Below are 22,855 nucleotides of genomic sequence, written 5' to 3'. Positions count from 1 at the left end.
GCGGGGATCGAACCAGCACTGCAGAGGTTGCAGACAGCTTCACAGCACTGAATTCAACTGTCTGCACCACCAGGGAGGCCCCACACTATAGGATTTCTCCCTTCAGCTGTGTTTATCATAGTTTTCCCATCAAAGTGCCCATGGTCCTCACCCAAACTCCCCTTTCTCTACTTTGTTATACTCTCTTTCAAAAAGCATCTTATCTTATAGACATATAAAATCAGATAGTATATATTAAAATTAAAAATTACTATGTAAGAATTATTACTTCTATGACTTCCAAGATATATGTAAATGCTACTACAGTGGATTCTTGTGAATGATATTTTATCATTACAATTCATAATTAATTCTATTTTAATATTAGTTGTTTCAACCAAATGAGAGAGAAGGAATATGATCTAAGGTCTGCTTTTAAGGGCTAGTCTACAGTTTGTTTGACTTGAAAATCTAGTTCAATATGGATCTGAATATCCCAGTGTTTAACATACAGCAACTTCATGCCTTTTTCTTTTGAAACGTTATGGTACTTTTATGGTTACCTTTCACCCTGCTCCTGTTTTGTTGCTAAACAGAAGTTTTGCAGTTTTAGGCTACTCCAAAAATAAGCAAACACTCATAATAAAACTTCAACCAAGTTAGCCAGGAGGATAACTACTAGACTATTTATACACAAACACTAGGTCACTCGATCTCCATCACTGATATTCTTTGATAACTGTTCAGGGTCCTATCAGATACTTGCTTTTGGATAGAGATATAGATATACACTCACACTTTTTTTTTTTATAGAGGCATGTTTTTATTTATTATTTGTTTGTTTGTTTGTTTTTTGTTTATACATGCACTGGGTACAGTCAGAAGCGCGGGAGGGTGAGAGAATTCACCAGAGCCAGAGCAGGGAGCAGAGCAGGCAGAAGGACCGAAGTACACTGCTGAGGGGAGCAGCGGGCGGCAGGAGAGGTCTGCGCGCCATGTGGGACCCTCCTCCGGTGGCCGGGGAGCAGCCGGGGATCGAACCGGCGCCGCAGAGGCCGCAGGCAGCTTCGCAACCCAGCGCTCAACCGCTGCGCCACCAGGGAGGCCCCTACACTCACACTTTTAAGTTGTCCATTTCTTCATATGTCTGTTTTGATTATTTTTCCATAACATTAAATGCAAAATTCTAAGTCATCATGTTTTATAGCTGTATTGCTTGGATGCATGATAATTTATTTTTCCAGTATCCTATTGATGGGCATTTAAATAGTTTCCAAATTTTTCCATTAGAAATGATACTGAGTTAAACACCTTTGAATGATGTTTGGTAGTTGTTAGTTGGTAAAAAGAATGCTGATAAACATGTGAAGTGTGCTTCATTCAGAGAATTTTCAGGACAACAAACTCTCTGTTCGGTCATCTCACACAGGTGGCTCTTGCAAAAGCTCTGATTTCCTGTTAGGAGCCAGGATCTAGTTGGCCTTGTGGCAATCTAAATGGTTTTGAAGATTCTGACTAAGGGTAATGCTGAGAAATTAGTGTAGTATTTACAGAGTGAAAAGAAAGTAGGTGTTACATTCTCCACACAAGCAAAAAACAGTCTTAAGAGGCTAGCTACATGATTTTGTAAATCTTTTGTAATTAATACTTGCTAAATGGCAATCAATCAGGCTGACTCCCAATAATCTGTAATTTTTACTGTCATTGGTGGTAGCCACCTGCCACTCACCAGTTATTTACCCTCCCCACACACCCCTACGCCTACACTTGATCTCAAATTATACAATTCTATTAAACTCTCATCTGTAAGTCACCAATCCCTATGCTGTTAATTTGTTATATAGTCAGCTGAAGGGGAGCAGTATATACTGGAAATTGCATGGGCTAAAGAACACAGCGAGAACCCAGCTCTTACATGTGATAATGGATGACTGCAATCATTTTGGTAATCCTCAGTTCGCCCCTCTGAAAAATAGGGATAATATCTCAAAGCATTCCAGTATTATTTGCTACACTATTCCTGACACCTAATAACATCAGCTGTTAATGTTATTGATGAAGTCTTTGTAAACACAAAAGAAAACCTTCTTCACATTGTTAAAAGTTGATGTTAGAACTAAATGAAATAATATATGTGGATGTGACCAGTACTTATGGTTTAACAAAGGTTGCTTGTTTCTCTCTGAGATTCTCCTAATGGCTTCATATATTTCCCTGCGTAGATTTTTCCTCATGTAAAATTCAAAACTGCTAAGGAAACTGCAAAAACCCAATATCCAGGCTATAGTGAAATGAATTAAAAATAAAAGTGATGAGCTAGTTATAACAAAAATATTGTAAATATATTTGGAATCAGAGAATTTATTAATTAGAGGAGAACTAAAGAACTGTGTGGTTCTTTAGTTCTAAATAGGATCTAAAGAGATGGTCATGGTTTCAAGAGCTTTCAAGGAGTCAAGTTATTGACTCCAAAAGATAGTTGACAGTGAAATAATTTATTCTATAGATGATTTTATTAATCTAACAGGCTCTGTGTTTGGGAATATCATATTTTAGTTATCCAAGTTTAAAAAAAAACAGGTTAAGAAAATATAAAAATAAAAACTGAAAATTAAGGACTGGGCCATAGAGAAATTTGGCAGTGTGTACTCCCTGTGCAGCATTATCCCATAGAAACCTTCCCTTTCCTATCGTGCATGACTAAGGATATTTATGGAAACAATAGGAAATACTACATGCTTGTCATTGTTGCATCTCTTGTTTTTCTCCTGTTCATCTCAAAGATACACAGTCTAGGGCTAAGACACTTGTCTTGTGAATTTGCCAGTGATAAATCATCATGGCTTATTTCATTCTTTCTTTAATTAACTTAGTCAACAAATATTTAATGACTGTTTAGGCTGTGAGGCACAGTAAACAAAAAAAAGCTCAATCTGATTGCTTACCTAATAGTAAAAGGAAACAGATACTAAGACAGCAATCAAGAAAATATTTGATGTATTAGCATGTGATAAGAGTTATAGAGAACCCTGAAAGGGGGGAGGGAGAAATGAGTGGTTACTCTCTTTAGATTGCTGTAGGAGAACTTCTTTGATTAGAAAACATTTGAACAGAGAAGAGGTATCTGTGGAAGAACAGCATGTGCAAATGGCTTGAGGCAAAGGCTTGAGCAGCAAGATGGCCAGTGGAGCTAAACTGAGTATAAGGAAATTGAGACTCGCAAGTAACAGGGTTCACTTAGAGTAGGGCCTTGCAGGCATTGCTGACATCTCTGTCTTTTCCTTGGGTGGGACAGTAAAGCACTTGAGTGTTTGAACAGAGGAGTCACATGATCTGGCTTTGTTTGAAAGATATTTGCTCTACCCTATCTGGTAGTATCCTGCTATCTGTGGGCAAAGTATACCAGCAGAGATCATCAGTGTGTGCCCATTCAGTAGCACTTTCTCATTTCAGGTCACAATAACTCCTTAAATTAGCTGATATTATTGTCAGCAAGAACTGGGACTCAGGGCACGTAAGCAACTGGTCCAAGAGAGTGAAGGAAAACTTAAGTAGAGTCAAGATTCAAGTCCAGACCTGTGAAAGGCCAATTCATTCTTCTCACCTTAGCATAAATAATAATTTTTACATTAGGTGTGTGATGTACACAAGAATCTTTTGTCCTATCTGGGGAAGGTTCTAAAAAGGGAATATGATTTTATTCTCCTCTGCATTTGAGTACTGAGATAGCTCATTTTTCATGCTCTTTGCTACCTGTCTTGATTTCTTTTAGACCTGAGTTTTCATGTTTTGTTTTATTATGAACTACAACTGAATTCTTCTGTATCACATTAATCTGTCACTTTAAGGAGTTTTACAGAGAGCCTTTGACCCATTTAAGGCATTTTTAAATATTTTTTCCCCCTCTAACCTGTCATACAGATTCATAAATGCTGGCAGCAAATGAGGGCCATATATTTGGAGTGTCCTTATGTTCTCTTTTAAGGAACTTGCCATATTAATATCCTCTCAGATTGAGTTCAATCTGTACATGTGTTCATGAACAAAACACTTAAGAATTTCATTATCCCTGCTGACAAAGCAGTAAACAATTCACAACTTAACAGGGAACAGTAATACTCCAGCTGAAAAGCAGTAACAGCTTGTCAAATTTTTTCGCTGAGGCTTTCATTAGCTCAGAATCACAAGGAATGTTTGGTATTATCTTGAGTATTCTCAAATGCTGAGAGCACTAGATGAAAATGCTTTTAGATTGCTATTAAATGATTAGCTCTATTATGTTTCAAGTCACCTTGATAAAATTTCTTATAAAACTGTGAACACAGACCAGCAACCTGTTTGAAAGATGGCATTTGGCGGACCTAGGTCCCCTCAAAATTACTGGGAACCCTGTTGGCCTTCAAAGAGGCATGGAAGCATTAGGGGCTTCAAGGTTCAGCTTAAGTCTCCCCATTAGTGTAGTGCAGGAGTAAGGTCTGAGGTGAGATAGGATGAGAACCATTATATTAAATAAGAAAAAAGAGTACTTCTTCTTACTTTTGTTACAATTTTGTTCTTTTTTTTTTTAACTGGAGGAAAGATTGGGAAGTATAAAGAGGAAAAAAAAACAATACCTACACCTGCAACATCAGCAGAATCAGTACCTGACTGAATTCAGAATATTTATGGACTTGAGTCTAGAAGAGCATAAAGATACTACCTGTGCCATACTCAAAGTAAAACTGGAGAAATTAGTTTTTATTTTTTGTTAAAAAAAAACACATTGTATGAAATGAAATTATACTATGAGAATCAAGTATTTTTTCCTTCTTGTAATCACAGTGGATAAAAAATGAATTAGGAACCCAGTTGGAATTGATATGATCCATTGGAATTGATATGATCCAGTGGAATTTCATATTCCAGTGGAGTAGTTGTAAGCCCAGCCCCAACAAATTTTAAACCCAACATGGATTCACTGTGTACCTGGGGTGATGGTTGGGTTATTATTTAAGTGCTACATGTACTTGGTAACTTGGAAATAAGAATTCACTATTCTGTATCACACTAATCTGTCACTTTAAGGAGTTTTACAGAGAGCCTTTGGCCATTTAAGGCATTTTTAAATTTTTTTTTTTCCCTCACCTGTCATACAGATTCATAAATGCTGGCAACATTACAGTAACTTTCCTTACAGTAACTCTAAGGTTTTATTCTTACTTCTTCCTTCTGCCTCTCTATAAGGTCCAGTTGAAAAGTGAAGAATCTAAAACATTTGCAATGAAGATTCTCAAGAAACGCCACATTGTGGATACAAGACAACAGGAGCACATCCGCTCAGAGAAGCAGATCATGCAAGGGGCTCACTCCGACTTCATTGTGAGGTAAAGGTGCTGTATTACCCCAGGGGCTGAAGTCCCCTGCTCCAAGAGGCAAATCAACCACTAAACCCTCTGCTACTGGCACTCATCGATACATATGTCACACAAATTTATTTTTTGAAAAGAATTTATTTTAAGAAAGTATTATTTGTTGTTTTTTTTTTAAGTGAATCATAATTTCTTGGAAAATAATTTTTTTTTCCAGAGGAAGTATCAAAGTTCCTAATAATTTTAAGATTTAAAAAGTAAAATAAATGACTAGTCCAATTTAGCATCATGAGAGCACTAATAAGAAGATAACAGAAAGTTTTTTTTACATGCAAGAGCATCTATAGTTAATTTGCCAGTGGCACATGCTAAAAACAGTACATAACAAGAACTTTTGTGAACAGCATGTAAGTGTGATACATGTCTGTCTGTAAAGCATAATCTACTTTATGTGCATACACTGCACATTTAAGACAATAGTGTTTGAGAGTCCATGCTTGAAACACCAACCAAATTAAAATAGGAGAAATTTCAAGCAGTCCTTTTGATATATAAATATTTGGATTAATCCATTTCAAAGAAAAAACTAGCCCCCTGTGGCATGCAAGTCTTAGTCATGAGACATTGCCTCCTTTTCTGTATTTGTAAATTTAGACTTCTCATTCTTTTAATGAAATGTCCAGTTTGGCAAATCAAGAGTAACACTGCAGTCAGTGACAATTAAAATATGTGTGTTTTTCAAAGACAATAATGTTTATAACCCTTTTTTTCTTATTTGCAATTCACAGACTATACAGAACATTTAAAGACAGCAAATACTTGTATATGTTGATGGAAGCTTGTCTAGGTGGAGAGCTCTGGACCATTCTCAGGGATAGGTAGGATTTCTATCATATCTCTACAATCATAACTGACTATGATAGTCTTTACAAAGAATTAGTATAAGGTATAAAAATTATTTATATTTTACATGTGCTTATATTTCTTTTTTTTAGTTTTGCATAGAAGGACTGGGGTGTAGGCCAGAGGTATGGGGGTTTGAGAGGATTCACCAGAGACAGAGTGGGGAGCAGAAAAGGCAGACTGACTGAAATACACTGCTGAGAGGAGCAGCGGGCAAGACAGGAGAGGTCTGCTGTGCCCTATGGTTTAGCTCCCTGGCAGGGGATCAAACTCAGATCATTGCGGTGATCGTGCTGAGACTTATAATCTCTAGGCCACCAGGAAGGTCCCTATGCTTTTATTTCTAATGTAAAGAAAATATAGGACAGAATCTACTATATACATAGGATTTACTATAAACATAATACTCTATAACTAATGTAAAGTGTTAGTCTCATAATTTAACTTGAAAATCAGAATCAGACAACTATATACCTAGAGTTCAGTTCATTGATTTAACTTGAAGTGAATTATTTGATGGTTATAAGCTACATTAACTTTAAGTGTAATTGCGCCACTCAGTCTGCAATTGGGCAGCCTGCCTTTCCTCCTGACACTGATCTTTTTTTTTTTTCTGACACTGATCATTTTTTCCAAAGTAACATTTTCCTCTACCTTTACATTGATTTTGGTTTCAAAATTAACAGAAGTTTCCAGTCATTTCTTTTGGACAATAGCTGGTTTTAGCAAAAATTATCCATTTATAAACAGTATTTCATGCAACCAATCTAATTTAGGTTTACTTCATTTTGCCTTTTCAGGGCAAGTAAAATTGCTGTTGTTAGTGTTTATTTGCTTCTTTTAATTATGCAAAAACAAGTCTCTATCTCCTACTTATGTAGCTAGCAAATTACCATTTTATAAAATGGGTTCTATATCATGCCCCAAGAAAACATTATCAACCATAAATGTTAACTTTAAACCAAAAAGTTCCATAAATTTCTTCTCCTGTGAATGATCTAATGACATTACAGCATCTTTGTTCCTTTGAGCATCCACCCTTGGACATGTCTTTTTTCATGTTTGTTCCAATCCTGTCCTTCTGACTCTCCCTCACTGGTTAAGGTCCTTCTCAAAATCAGCTACAGATACCCTTGTTGTTCCCAGAGAACCATGTAATTTTTTTTTTTTTTTTTTTGCCAATGTGTTACTTTGTAGATATCCCAGAATAGAACAGTGTTTCTTTATAAACTATTGATTTAAATTCTCCCTATTCCTAGTGGTGTTCTTATGGTATCTTCATATCTTTGTACAACATGCCTTTTTAGATCTTTCATTCCCATTGCCTTACTTGTATGTATTATCAAGTGGGTTTCTTTGTATCATATTGTGTTCTATTACATTAACCTTTTTAGTTTCATTTATTAAATTTGAGGTAAATCAGCATATAAGGGGATGTATCATGTTGGCATTAAGGGTCAAGGTTAATATCTGCATTAAACTATTAAATCATAGCATAATATTATTTAATATTGGGTATAGATTATATCCCAGGTATTGTGATAGGGGCAGGGGTAAGTGAGAAAGGGATATGGTCCCAACTCTTAGTAACTTAGAGGTTATTACACAAATTAATATTTTCATTTGAGTTAGTATTTGTTATCCTAATGTACTTCTACTATGTTATTTTTGATCCACCCGTTCAGTTCACTGACCTGAAATCTCTTCCTACTTTGATCTAACTAGAGCAGGGAAAGATTTACGACGTAATAACAACAATAATGATGTTAAAAGCCAACCTAAATTCTATTGAGGCATCAAGCATGCAACAACATTACTTTCAACATTTTGAAATATTAAATTATGAAAATATGATTTCAAATTTCTCCCTATTTACTTGATTCTGCATTTTTGGTTCATAGTGCCATTCAAGTCTCTGAGATGTCTCTTGATTTGCCAGGGCAGCTGAGGGTTGATGTAAAGAAACAGCTTACATTGAGAGGAATGGATATTCCTTCTCTAAAACTACTAAGCTGCTTTCAGATCCTTTCCTTTTTTTCTCCCTTTTATCATCCTTGGGTTTGGTGTACATAGTTGTTGCGTCCCCCACAATGCACTTAATATTCCACAAAGAGACCTGATTTGTAGAAATAGCAGGTACCTATTCTGCCCAAGATTTAATGGTGCTGAAGCCTCAACTTTAAAAACAATGGCATTATCGTACATAAAAGCACATTAGAATCATCATCCTTTGGCAAGTTTCTTGTATATGTACATAGCATTATTGCCATTGTTTTAAGAGATTATTTTTCCTAATCAAGAAATTGCTGAGGGAAAAGCAAAGTTTTGGATATCTAAACTATTGTTGACATTGACACTTGCTGTTTGTTTAAACTGGAGCTGAAAATCCTAAAAATTATTAGAAAGACACAAAAGATGTCAAGAGAAAAAAGTAATTATGCTATTAGTCATTTTATACAGTTAAAACCAACCATATTCTTCAATTCATTCAAATTTCCTCCTATGTCGCAGTAAGGGAGAGGCTATTCTGAAAGCAAAAAGGAAATTTGGGTTGATGTGAAGAAAGGATGTGTGACTTTTTTTCTTGACTGACATGGTAATGCCTCTGAGCCCCAGGAATTTAGTGCAGGAAGCCTCTCACACCAGTAGACATCTGCATCTCACCCCTAGTTGAGATGACCATTTCCTGCCTCTCATCTCTTCCTTCTCTTCAGCATAGAAAGGGAATGGAAAACAGTTTTTATTTCCAGCCAGGAAGAATTAAAATGGGGCCATATATAAAAACAGGACTATTAAATGCTTTCTTCTCTTTGAAATATAAATTATAGCTTTGAAATGTTCATAATTACAGTTTTTTCCCTGGTGTAGTCTATATTAGCTATTATGTTTTTTTCTTCTAGTTTGTGACATTTTGTTTCCCACAAATTCTGTACCATTATGTGGAATATGTTGGTACAAATATTACCATTTACATTTCTTCCACTTTGCAACTATCTTGGAAATGTAAGTGGTTAGTATGTATTACAATATAAATTAGCATTTTATATCTTACATGTTATCAGTATTTTATATATATTCAACTATGAAATTTAACATTTCAACTACTTGATTTGAATTTTAATGTATAGGTTAATTTTCCCTAGAGAATATTTAAATGATTACTTCAGAAACCATACTTTTCAAATCACATATACTTATTTCATCATGTGTCTTTCTAGATGTGTTTTATAAACCATCAAATGGCTTTCTCCTTGGTCCCAGTTATTTTGTGCAGTGTGATTAAGTTTCATCTTAGATAACTGAATAAATGGAGGACGTGGCAAGTATTTCAGAGTAGATGAATCTGTTTTCATAACTTAGCCATCCTTATTTTACAGTTGGCAGTAATCCTGCGCAAATTTTAACATACCTTCAAGATTTTACAGTCACTAATGATTGTTGTTACTGCAACAAAAAGAGGGAACTTATTGACATTTCATAATTTCAGGACTAAGTTTATAAGAAATTGATTAAACATTGTGATTAACTTTCAATCCAAGTGTACTGTAAAAAATATTTTAAAAAAATTATAACATTGTCATTTTCTCAAATTGTTGCTATCTGCTGCCATCTAGCTAAAATAAAACTACCCATTCCCAAAGGCATAAGTTATTATTTCAAAGAGCTATATAGGACAGCAATTTATTTCTTTAAGCAACTTTATAACTGTTGGTAAAACAAGCTTTCATTTTGGTATTGTATCTAATATTCACTGTCATTTCCAATTCTAATAGTAATTTTTCATTTTAACTCATGTTAATGCTCTGCTTTATGATTGATTTAAAAGTGGATTTTAAAATCCACAAATTATTGCTAGTTAACATAGGGTCCACCTATTTTGTGTTGATTTGTCACATAACATGGAAAAAGACTTGGAACAAAGTTTTCATTTAATTTTTAAAATCAGTGTGTGTGTATATATATATATAATAAAAGAGAGAGAGAGAGAGAGAGAGAGAGAGAGAGAGAGAGAGAGAGAGAGAGAGAGAAAGAAAGAAGATACTCAAGCTAGATTTGTTGATGGAATGGAAACCTGCCTTCTAGAACCTTCCAAATTCCACAATGGCTTAGGGCCAGAGGAACCTTGAAATAAACAGAGCTATCAAGACTGAAAAATGTATGATTTATGTTCAGTTCACTTTCATGAGTGAAAAAAGGCAATAAAAGGGTAATTTTTGCTCAAACATTTGTGAGAAGCTTGGGGAAAGTGAAAAGTACAGAGAATAGGACAATACTCCTCAGAAGGAACTGAAGACAGGATTGACAGTGAGAGGTGGTGGATATTTCATTATCAGTAATAACAGTGTTGCAAATTCCCTACTCCCATTCCCAAGAGACTTTGGACCATGCTATATCAGTCAGTTTTCCCAGGAATAAGCCACAGGGGCAAAAATGGAGTGATTTAGTGCTCAGACAGAATGGCTATTTATTGAGTAGCAGTGTGCAGTCACTTATTCTAAATACATGAATCAATTTTTGAATCCTCAAAGCCATGCAATAGTTTCTGCTATAAGAAACTTTTTGCACTTGAGAGTACTGAGAGTACTTAGTTCCTCAAGATTAAAGGGTAAACGGAACCCAGATTTGAGCACAGGAGTCTTGCTTCCATTGTCCATAGTTCTAATCTCTAACTTCCTTGGGTGAATTTTGAATTTGTATTAGGAACTTTTTCATCTTCCTGCTAATGACTAGCTTATTGAGAATATATGAAACTGATCTCTCACATCAGTGTTTACTCTCCAGACAACATTAGCAATGCATGTGCCTATTTAATTCTATTAACAACTGAATATTCAGGACACAGATATGTTGCCCAGAAGCACAACTATGGGAAAAAACAACTTTTCCAATAGTGATAAATATTTTGTAGCCTTCACAAAGGTTCACTCAAATCACAGTTAGACAATCCTGATACAATGGAAGTTTTTGTATTAAAGCAAAGCATGTAATGTGAAATAAGACTATTCCATGTGTTTGTTTTGGTTTGGCTTTGCATTGTTTGTTTTGTAATGTTCTCCTTTGAGGAGGGATTGACATCATACACAACCCTAAATGTACTTAAAGTTATGCATTAATTATTTAAACATGGATGAGTACTATTTAAGGAAAGTAATTTCTTCAGTTGAAAGAAATATGCTGCTCTTGATAGACATACTTAAGAGCAAAGAAGAAATTATCTTCAAGCACTATTTTAATCTCTTTCCCAACATACAATATTATATGTTAGCTCTGAAAAGGTAACTCCAAGAAAGACCACAGTTGCCACGTAAGGCATAAATTTATTTCCTAATATAGACTCAATTCTTAAAGCTACTTTTTCTTATCCTTATAAATGTGCAATTGTTTCATTAAGATATTATTGAAGAGTTAATAGAATCTTGGTTATTATAGTTGAATTCTAAGCTCTGGAATAGCAGATATCATTGTGCCTGAATTGTATTTCAAAAAAAGAAATTTCTTTGGGAAGAGCTAATTATTTCAGTAACACAGATAACACATTAGTAATCCTGAAATGTAGTGGTACAGTCTTGAAACGAAGGCTATAACTTTCTGGAAGACACAATATATATCTATTGTGACCTGAAGTAACTAAAATGTGACCTGAATCCAAGTGACCTTGGATTCATTAATTTTGTAAAGTCACAGTCATGTTCCACTTTCCAGTTTGTTAGACTTTATTTCTTAATCATCAAAAAAGTAAATGTCACCAAAACTGGCATCAGGAGCTCTCAGGAAAGTGGTATCTGGGGCTACCCTTTGCTGCAGGTTACCCAAAACCACCTTTGTGCTTCTCTTTGGTGTTGCATCTAAGCCACCTCAAAAGTAATTTTTCACACTAATGTTCTTGAATTATCATGAAATGTTTAAATTGTGTGTTTAAAAGAATGCATTTTATCTTTTAAGAAGTTCTGTAAAAGTAGTTAAAAGGTCTATCCTAGAACCAAGGAGTTAACCTTCGATGCCCAGATGTCTTCATTATTGTTATTTCATTAAATAAAAAAACACAGGCCTCCCCGGTGGCGCAGCGGTTGAGCGCTGGGTTGCGAAGCCGCCTGCAGCCTCTGCAGCCGGTTCGATCCCCGGCTGCTCCCCGGCCACCAGAGGAGGGTCCCACATGGCGCGCAGACCTCTCCTGCCGCCCGCTGCCCCCCTCAGCAGTGTACTTCGGTCCTTCTGCCTGCTCTGCTCCCCGCTCTGGCTCTGGTGAATTCTCTCACCCTCCCACGCTTCTGACTGTACCCAGTGCATGTATCAAACAAACAAACAATAAATAAATAAATAAATAAGACATGCCTCTAGAAAATTAAAAAAAAAAAAAAATAAATAAATAAATAAAAAAACACAGAGGAAGTACTTTCTTGATAAAAATCATAAAGTTTGCTAATTACTATTCCCTTCCAGTTACCTTTTTCAATCTAATTATCTTTTAGCTCCATCTTTTCTAATAGAAGGCAGTAGTGCTATCAGAAGTTTCAAAAATTACTTTGCCTCATTAGCATTGCAAATCCTTTCCAAAGTGGATCTTTGAAAGTATTAACTTTTATTAATACTTTTGCTTTATTTTTTAAAGCAAACCCTTAGTAGACCAGCTCTAACGCAGGGTTTGTCTCTCTCTTGCCGACTGCTATAACCATGCCTTTTTTAGACTTCAGTGGGTGTTGGGAGGAAGTCAATGCACACAAAGTGGGGTGTAGCTGGACTTTTTATCACTTTCAAGAAGTTAAATTTAACTCATTCATTAGAGCAAAGAATCCAGTAGCAATCCGGTAACATTTGGCCAGTCGAATTTTGAATTTTGATCTCTGGGGCTAAATTTTGGTACAGGAATTAAAAAAAAAAAAAAAAAACCTTAGTAGAGGAATTAATTTCTTTTATATGTTTCATTCCATTTTCTGTATCTCAGAGGTTCATTTGAAGATTCTACAACCAGATTTTATACAGCATGTGTGGTAGAAGCTTTTGCTTATCTGCATTCCAAAGGAATCATTTACAGGGACCTCAAACCAGAAAATCTCATCTTAGATCACCGAGGTTACGCCAAACTGGTCAGTGCCTTTCACACATGGTTTCTGCCTTGTGGTTTTAAAATACTGGTTTATAAGACTGTCTATTTGCTAACATGAAAATCTCAGATTTCCTTTCTAAATGTTATAAATGTTCTTGAAAGCAGGTTTGGGGTTACTCTTTTCAACTAACCTTTCAAATTATGCAAATATTAAGAGAAATTAAATTGGCTAAGTTTTAATAGATAATATCCTGGCAAAACATGCTTAAGTATGTTCATGCTTTCTGGCATGTGTTGAGACCTAGAAGAGCTCCACAGAAGTTCTTTTTTAAAATCAGCTTTCTGTCATGCTAACGGATTGGGTATTTATTTATGGAAAATCATGACTATTTTTAATATTTTAGATTTGATAAAATGCTAATGGGAAAAAATTCTTTTTGCAGACAATGTTATCCAGGCTATGTTAAGAATAATAATAGTGAAAATAATAATAAAAACTGGTCATTTTGTACTTGGGATTCAGTTTTTCCCATTGAATTGGAATTTGATCAGGGAGGCTTTATTTGCAAGATAGATGACTTTTTTTTTAAAGATAGGACTATAATAACTTGCATCTGTTTTTATTTTACTATTATTGTCATCAGTGTACTTCAGTGAAGTAACTTACCACTTTCAAAGTTAATAGTAAATGCCTTGAAATTCATTTTTCTCTTTGTAAGGTTGATTTTGGCTTTGCAAAGAAAATAGGATTTGGAAAGAAAACATGGACTTTCTGTGGAACTCCAGAGTATGTCGCTCCAGAGATCATCTTGAACAAAGGGCATGACATTTCAGCAGACTATTGGTCACTGGGAATTCTAATGTATGAACTTCTGACTGGCAGGTATGGACATTGATAGACAACTGCTGACAAAAATAGACCAGCCACCAGCTACACCCTTCTCCTGCCTTTGTCACTCTGATTAAAGTACATTTCACCATCTTTTGTCACCATGCTTTGATTAGTTATGCAAAGGACCAGCAGTTCACAAAGCATAGTCTAAAATGGATCAGGTGAGGGCAAACACTCAGCATCAGTGTTTGGTCTCATATTTGCTAATTCTTTAATCATAGGTGAATGTGGAATGACATAGTATCTTCCTGTGATGACTGAGCCTAGTCATTTATCCAGTAATAAAACCAAAGAGATAGAAGTCAAAGTAAAGAAAGTCCATGTTAGCTATTTACTAAAGAATTAAAATATTAAGCTTCATGAAAAACTAAAACATTGACAGTATTAATTCTTCTACATTAATTTTCTCTACAACCATTATTTAATTCCTGGAGTAAAAAGCATAATACATTAATATCTTGTTCTTAAAAATCAGCACATACTAAACTGTAAATTATTTCTAGAAATGGAAATGTTAGCAATTGTTATATCTAAATGAAATGTGAATGTTTTGCAGGTTTTTTATATAACAATATTATAGTCATCAACAACTGAAAATAAGATTACAAAATCCTCAAGGAAAAGCAAAACAAATGTACTAATGGCTATACACTAAGGACAATGAATAATAGGGTCATTATGACCTGTCAGTTCAAAAGAAGGCTGGGTTTGTGCAGAGAGGCTTTTGAAGAAGATTAAGACTGCAGCTTATCTTCTTAAAAGAATCAGACTTGGATGTAGAGAGCAAGGGACAGGGCAATGTAGGCAGAGAGATACAGTTTTATAGGGACAGTAAAAGGCAAGACATGGAGAAGATTTATATACAGATTAATGGGGAAGCAATGAGAGTCATCTTTTAAGGATCATAATTGCTGCATTTGAGTGTCTGAACTTCATCCAGAGACGAATCATTGAGTATTATCTGACAAAAGAGTGACATGTGTTCTGGTGTAAAATAAAACAAAAAAGCAAACAAATAAACAAACAAGCAGACACTAATGGGTAGAGGAAATTGGGAGAGTGATCAGACTAGTCTAAGATCGTCATTCCAATAATTCAGATCTAGATAACTAAGAGCCATGCATAGGATAGCGGTGAGGAGGAGGAAGGTAAGGTAGGCTATGAAACAATTCCCTCGGAGAAATTAATGAAGACTCAGAGAAATAGATGAAGACTTGGGCTTTTAGCTTCACAGTGAATATATGAAGCACTGAGAGGAGTATCTAGCACTTTGGAAGCATTCTATGAATGCTAACTACTCCTACTACTGCCACTGCCAGAAATAGTTCTGCTTTAGTTTTAATTTTATTTGTGGACATTTCACATCTTTAGTCTTGAAATGTCTATGCTAACTTGGAATAAATTATTTGTAACCTAATGGAATTTTGTTCAATATTCCTTTTCTACATGGAGGTAAATGATTCCAAATGTATAACCACTTAGGTAAACATGTAAGAATGTAAAACATTTGGGCACTAGAAAATTTTAAGTATAATATGTATGCATATCTGTATACATGAGTGAATAAATAGGTAGGTAGATGGCCTTTTCAATATTAGAATTGCCATAAAAACCAACTATATAAGGAAGAAAGCTCAATGTTAGCTATTTACTAAAGAGTTAAAATATTAACCTTCATAGCAAAACTAAAACATTGACAATATTAAATTCTTCTGCATTATTTTTTTCTACAAACCATTATTTACTCCTGGAGTAAATAGCATAATACATTAATACCTTGTTCTTAAAAATTGGCACACATTAAACTGTAAAGTTCTTAATATAAAAAGAAGACTACTACTTTAAAACAGGAAATTTCACAGGCCACAACCTGACTACGATGTCATACAATTGGAAGTTAATGCACAAGGTATTTTTTTTACAAGAAAAAGTTTATACGGGCCTCCCTGGTGGCGCAGCGGTTGAGCACTGGGTTGAAAGCTGCCCGCAGCGTCTGCAGCGCTGGTTCGATCCCCGGCTGCTCCCCGGCCACCGGAGGAGGGTCCCGCATGGCGTGCAGACCTCTCCTGCCGCCCGCTGCTCCCCTCAGCAGTGTACTTCGGTCCTTCTGCCTGCTCTGCTCCCCGCTCTGGCTCTGGTGAATTCTCTCACCCTCCCGCGCTTCTGACTGTACCCAGTGCTTGTATAAATAAATAAATAAATCTTTAAAAAAAAAAAAGAAAAAGTTTATACACTTGAAAATTAAAAAAAAAATCCTAAGTAAACACAAGTTAGATTAATAGAACAATAATAAGAATAAAGCACTATAAACCACAATTTATATATAGTGGTCAAAACTGAACTTATTACCCATTTCAAGAAATGAAAGGAGAGCAGGACTCCTTTCCAATAAACATCTTTACTTTCTTTACCTCCCTCTACCCGATGGGAAGGAGTGTGGAAAGGTAAAATAAAGCATATAATCTTTGCTTAGAATGAAAGTTTCACCAACCACGCATGCCAAACACTGAAGTGTGACATGTAACTAGAAATAATACTAGTAAGCCTACTAATACTACAGCTTAAATGTCACATTTAATGACCTTCAACTGAAATAAAATGTGGAGAAATGGTTGGATCTTAGAAAAGCAAAAAATGTTCACATAGACACCTACTTAAGTAGCAGAGAATGAAAGAGGAACTGAAATGGGCCTCGTTCAGATAGAACAGTTCTGCTTCTTAAGGCCCATAATGTTGGCCAGCAAAGTAATAAAACAAAAAAAGGGAGAGTTGCAACAACAGAAAAATGATTGGGTTTGTGGTAGGGCTTTGACATGAGCCTCTAGGATCTCCAGAATGCCAAAAATTGAGGGCACATGAAATAAATTACCTCGTGAGAGATTTTATAAGGTAACAAATCCTCGTGAAGCCTGCTGTTTCTCCAGTTTCCTTCCATCCAGTCTTCTTTATACTTCACAGTAGCTAGCCCCACTCAAGGATAAAGTAATAATCAGAAAGGGCTCAATGGGACCCATTCTCTAACCTTCTCACAACCTCAGCCCCTTCTACACACACCAGCTCCTTTCTTTCTTCAAGGATTCATGGGTCCCCACCTTATTCCTGAAAATACTAATTTATCTCAAGTTTCAGGTTTAGAGTCAGTCTATTCCAGTTTCAGGGCAACATAAACTGGCCCAAGCAGACTTGAAGAAAAAGGTTTAATATACATTAGTGAAGAATCCTCAGTGCCTATAATACACATTCAAAATAATTACTGAGTGTATATAAATAAGGGCCTTTTTCTGCTGGTAGTCATCTTTACAACTATGAGGGGAAATGACTTTAGCATGAAACCAACATAGCATGGCAAAACAAATATCTGGAAAGTACCATTACTCCTTCGAGGTCTAAGTTTTACCACCTCTAGACTGCCAATAATGTCCTTATTGTTGTCATCAATTTGAGTTATTTTATGTTAATTTCAGCTGAAAATGCATAATAGAAGGTAACTAAAAAGCACACAAGGAAAATTAATCAAAGAAACATAGGAAAAGTTCAGACATACTGTTATCTATACTTTTTTAAAGCTATGGAAAGCGTGATCACTTCATACACCAGAACTAAAGACACTGTTAAAAGAAATAAAGACACAGAGAAGTGGAAATATATCCCATGATCAGGGACGGAAAAGTAAACATTGTGAAGATGATCATATTACCAAAAGCAATCTACAATTTCAACAAATACCTATCAAAATCCAAATGATATTTTTCAAAGAAATAGAACAAAGAATTCTAAAATTTTGTGGAACCACAAAATGACCTGAATGACCAAAGAAAATTGGAAGAGAAAAAAAATTAAGGTTTTGTACACTCTGACTTCAATTATATGACAGAATAATTGTCCCAATACCATACTGTTATGAGTACTAAGAAAGAAATACATCAATGGAATAGACAATCTATGTAGGCCCACATATAGATGGACAATTAATCTATGACAAAGGAGCAGTGACCATAGATTTGAGATAGGAAAGACTCTTCAACAAATGGTGTTTAGAAAGTTGGAAAGTCACATGCAAAAAACAAGAAAAAGAAATGATCCTTACTTTATGCCATGCACAAAAATTTACAATGGATGAAAGACTTGGATGTAAGACCTGAAACCACGTAATACATAGAAAATATAGGTGATACAATTCTAAACACCAATTTCAGAGATGTATTTAGAGACACAACTCTAGTGGCAAGGGAAAGAAAAACAAAAATAAACAAATGGACCACAGCCAAATAAAAAGGGTTTGCAGAGTGAAACAAACCACTACAAAGACAAAAAGGCAGCCTAAAAGTCTGGGTGAAGATATTTGCATAACACATGTCCAATAAGGTGTTATTTGAAAAGAAAAATAAGAAGAGCTCCTATAATTCAACAATAACTGGGCAAACCAATCAAAAATGGACCAAAAAAAAACTAAATAGAACTCCTCAAAGACATACTGATGGTCCACAAACACATGAAAAAATGCTCAACATGACTTACAAGGGAAATGCAAATCAAAACTATATTGAGCTAGCCTCACACTTGTAAGAATATATATTAAAAACAACAGTTGGCAAGACTGTAGAGAAAAAAAACTCATTTCACTGTTGGTGAGAATGTAAATTGGTGCAGCCTTTATGGAAAATGGTATGGAGACTCCTTAAAAAGCTAAAAATGAAAATACCATATGATCTAGCAATACCACTTCTAGGTATTTATCCAAAGAATATGAAGACACCAATACAAAAATATTTATGCATCCTTGTGTTCATAGCAGCATTATTCACAATAGCAGTGACATGGATTCAACCTAAATGTCCATCAACAGGCAACTCATGTGAAGAAAATGTGATAAATATACTCAATGGGATACTACTCAGCCATTTAAAAAGATGAAATAGTGCCCTTTGAGACACTGTGGATAGATCTAACTGAATAACTTAGTGAATGACAACTTTGTCTCATTATGGAATAAAAATAATCAAAGAAAACAAGCTGGCAAAACACACACACTCACACACACACAATTAGGTTTTAGCCTCTGAAAACTATGGTGATTACCAGTGGGTGGAGAGGGAGGAGCAAAGAAAGAGGGGGTAATGTGATAGTGTATTGTCACTGAAGCTTTGATGGAGGGCAAGTGTTCTTTATAAGCAACAGAAAATAAAATAATGGCAATTGAAAAGCTAGCCAGGGAAATACATAAACTTGGGAAAATCCTGGTAAATAAGATATAGAAGTCAAAGAAAATAGAAAAAATCTGTTATCCTCTTCGTATATGTATTTGAAGGAAATATCACAAGGGGGACAGAAGAACATTTGATTACATAATAGAAACTTCATGATCTAAAGACTTGATTCAGAATATCCTTTTGATTATTAGTAACCTTGGCAAAATCAAGAGTAGTAACACCTCATTTGTCCTACTGTAATGTTCTCACTTTAGTGATAAGGCATGTGCATATGGGTATCTAAGCCAGAAAAGGATGTGATGTATGGTACTGGGGGTAAGGATGTTTAGTGTTAGAGTTTATCTCAACATTCTCCCTAGCATCTGTAATGCAAAAAGATAATTTATGAAGAAATATATTCTGTGGAAAAGAGTGTAGAATACAAGTAATTTATACCAAGTTAAACTGTTCTTAAAGCATAAAGACAACATAAAAAGTTTGTACCCCTGACTTCTCCTCAAAATATGACTGTGTGACCAATAAGTGACTACTAAATGAATCAAAATCAAGGACTAATGAGTTGATTAGGCATTGAGGAACATAATGTAATTATATAGAGACATGTTGGTTTATAATATATTTGGAACCCATATGTTACAAACCAATGTTACTTTAAAAATTAAAAAAAAAATAAACCAGTAAGGGGATTGTGATGAATTTTGACTCTAACTTGGACATAAACTGAATTTAATAACCTTTGATAATCTTAAAATAATACATTCAACAAAAGTTGTAGTGTAAAAGAGGCAGGGATAACTATGGGGATACTTATTTCTCATCATAACTATGGGGATACTTATTTCTTAGGATTCTTAAGTATTTTTTTACAGTTGAATTATATCATTACAAATGATATATCATTACAAATTTACATTACAAAGTGTAAAAAAAAAGTTTTTTTAAAAGTCATGAGAAATCTTCCAGGATTTAATATCGGTACAGAAGCACATCCTTCACTCTTTATGCTAACTTCAAGTAAAATTAACTCAAATATTTTTTAAGTCAAAAGCACACATGAATAAATTTATGTATTAAATGTTTATTAATAGTTTGGATAGTGGTTGATTTTTACTTTCTTCTAATTTTGTATTATGTATTGCATTAATATCTTGAAATCAACATGCAAAATTTGTGAAAACCACTAACATCATCTTTAGTAAATGACTTGTTTTTCTAAGATAAGTAAATAATTACAAAAGGAAAATTATTAGAAAGACATTAAATTGATAACAGATTTAAGATGTTGTTCTTCATTTTTAAAGCAAAAATCAAAACTGGCAAATCAATTTGAGAGTAAAGAGAATGTTCAATCACCAAGAGAAAGTTGTTAAAGTCTAAGAGACTACTAAAAGGAATTGCATGCTTATTCATTTTAAAAGACTAAGTTAAAATTGACAACTACTTATAATTAATTATAAAGTATACAGGATATATTTATCATAGAAAATAGGGACAAACCTCAAAACTGATACCATCATGGCCCTCAGCATCAACAGATCTGCTTCTCCCTATTTTTTAGCAACTCATTGTTTTTAGCAACTCATTGATAGAAGGAAGTAATTTGAACTGCTATTAACAAACATGGTGGATAAAAACAATGATCCATAAAATTTCCTCCCCCAAAACTCATGAATCCAAAATAAGTGGAATAATTAATTTCCAAATAAATCACTTGTTAAAATATATTATATTCTCCACTCTGAATTGTGATAAAATTCATGGAAGGAGCTTATATTTTTTATTCCTATACTCTATGAGACTAGTACAAAGCCACATTTCAGGATGGACAGGTAAATAATCAACAATTCTGATCAAGAGGACTAGTGTGTTACAGCCTTCTAAGAAAGAAAGATGACCATGGTCTTCATCTACTGAGGACTGATGGATGGGGAGATTGTAAGAGCACTGCTCTGTGGAAGCACTAGTTCAATAATATTTACTGGCCAGTAACAGGCACTTGGCACTCCTCTAGACTCTGGGAATGTCACTGGAGAAGAAAATCTAATCTGGAAGGGAAGGCAGACATAAAACAAATGATCACAAAAAAGGAAGTAATTATAGGCAAAAAGGGTGTTAGTAAGGTGTATTATAGCAAGATAAATGTTTAAATGCATGTAATAGATTACATTATTACATTATGTTTGAATAGGTTATGCGAGCAGGTACATTAGGTGTCAGAGCAGACTTTTTGTTAAATTCTTTTGGAGTAAAATAGAACTACCATGTATGAAGGGGAAAGAGCATAAACATTTAACTGTTACAGAACTGTAAGTTACAATTTTTCAGTGTTGTTCACAATTATTTGCCAAATTATTGAATAGTCCTTCTCAATTATTTTTTTAATACTCTTGTCAATTTTTTGGCTAAAACAGAATGACATTTTCAAAAAAATTGAGAGTCTCAGGGCAGGAACTAGCTTTCAAGATAACAGAGAGGTGACACCAAAAGTCTCCTCCTGACAGGACCAATTCTACCTCCGAATTCCTTAAGAGTAACTGTCTAGTTGTGATCTAGTCTACATATACATCAGAGATCACCAGGAATATGAACACAGATCTGGATGGTCGGATACAGAGCAAAGGAAAACAAGTTAACTATATTTCTTTGTCAGAAGAACTCAGATGAGGGAAACCAGTGAGGGACTAAGAAAATATAAGCAATGGCTGCTCAAAAAGAATCAGGAGAGCATTCTAAGTACCAGATAGACAACAGTGTGCAAGTTGATAAAATTAGAGAGAAACAGGAAACTTACTTGAATTTTTAGTATTTTTGTAGTCTTCTGATTACATTTTAAGTTCTTTCCAAAGCAAGAACCAAGGAACCCCCAGGTTTAAGCATGCCCTTGGACTTGGGTCCACTGCTTTTTATGCACATGCTTGGGTTTTCATTCACCAAAGTTAAACCACAGGATATAAGATGTGATCAGGCAGGACTCCCTTCAGGGCATGAATCCTTTGCTCAGAAGAGTTAATATAAGCCAATGTGGAAAACACACAAGAACCTTTCTTTGGAACTCAACCGTGGTAAGAAGGACCTGCAAGAACATCACTGTCTTTTCCCTGACGGAGCTCCAGTTTCTGAATACAAAGCAGAAAATAATCTCTCAAAGATACAGAAACAGGGGCCTCCCTGGTGGTGCAAGGGGTTAAGACACAATCTATGAAACTGTCCGCAGCCTCTGTAGCACGAGTTCAATCCCCTGATGGCCAGGGAGCTACTCACATGGCGCAGCAGACCTCTCCTGACTCTCCCGCTGCTCCCCTCAGCAGTGTACTTCAGTCAATCTGCCTATTCTGTCACCCACTCTGTCTCTAGTGAATCCTCTTACCCACCCCACACCTCTGGCCTGTACCCCAGCTCTTGTATGCATAAATAAATAAATCTTTTTTAAAAAAGATACAGATAGCAAGTCTAAACAACAAAAACACATGTTTCTAAT

At 35.1% G+C, this 22,855-nt stretch overlaps 1 protein-coding gene across 4 annotated transcripts in view; it reads left to right on the top strand.

Moving 5' to 3' along the window:
* PRKG1 (protein kinase cGMP-dependent 1) overlaps positions 1–22,855 on the top strand; it is a 1,331,556-nt gene that overhangs the window by 1,297,753 nt on the left and 10,948 nt on the right. For all 4 annotated transcript variants that reach the window (XM_054690463.1, XM_054690462.1, XM_054690464.1 and 1 more), the window contains 4 exons: positions 5,203–5,342; positions 6,116–6,205; positions 13,174–13,315; positions 13,995–14,158. In XM_054690463.1, the coding sequence (XP_054546438.1) occupies positions 5,203–5,342; positions 6,116–6,205; positions 13,174–13,315; positions 13,995–14,158 (536 nt within the window). The remainder of the gene's footprint in view (positions 1–5,202; positions 5,343–6,115; positions 6,206–13,173; positions 13,316–13,994; positions 14,159–22,855) is intronic.

Source organism: Talpa occidentalis, unplaced genomic scaffold, assembly GCF_014898055.3.
Source record: "Talpa occidentalis isolate TD23 unplaced genomic scaffold, MPIMG_talOcc4v2.1 talOcc4.8, whole genome shotgun sequence".
Lineage (NCBI taxonomy): Eukaryota > Metazoa > Chordata > Mammalia > Eulipotyphla > Talpidae > Talpa > Talpa occidentalis.
This window is presented reverse-complemented; position numbering and strand designations above follow the sequence as displayed.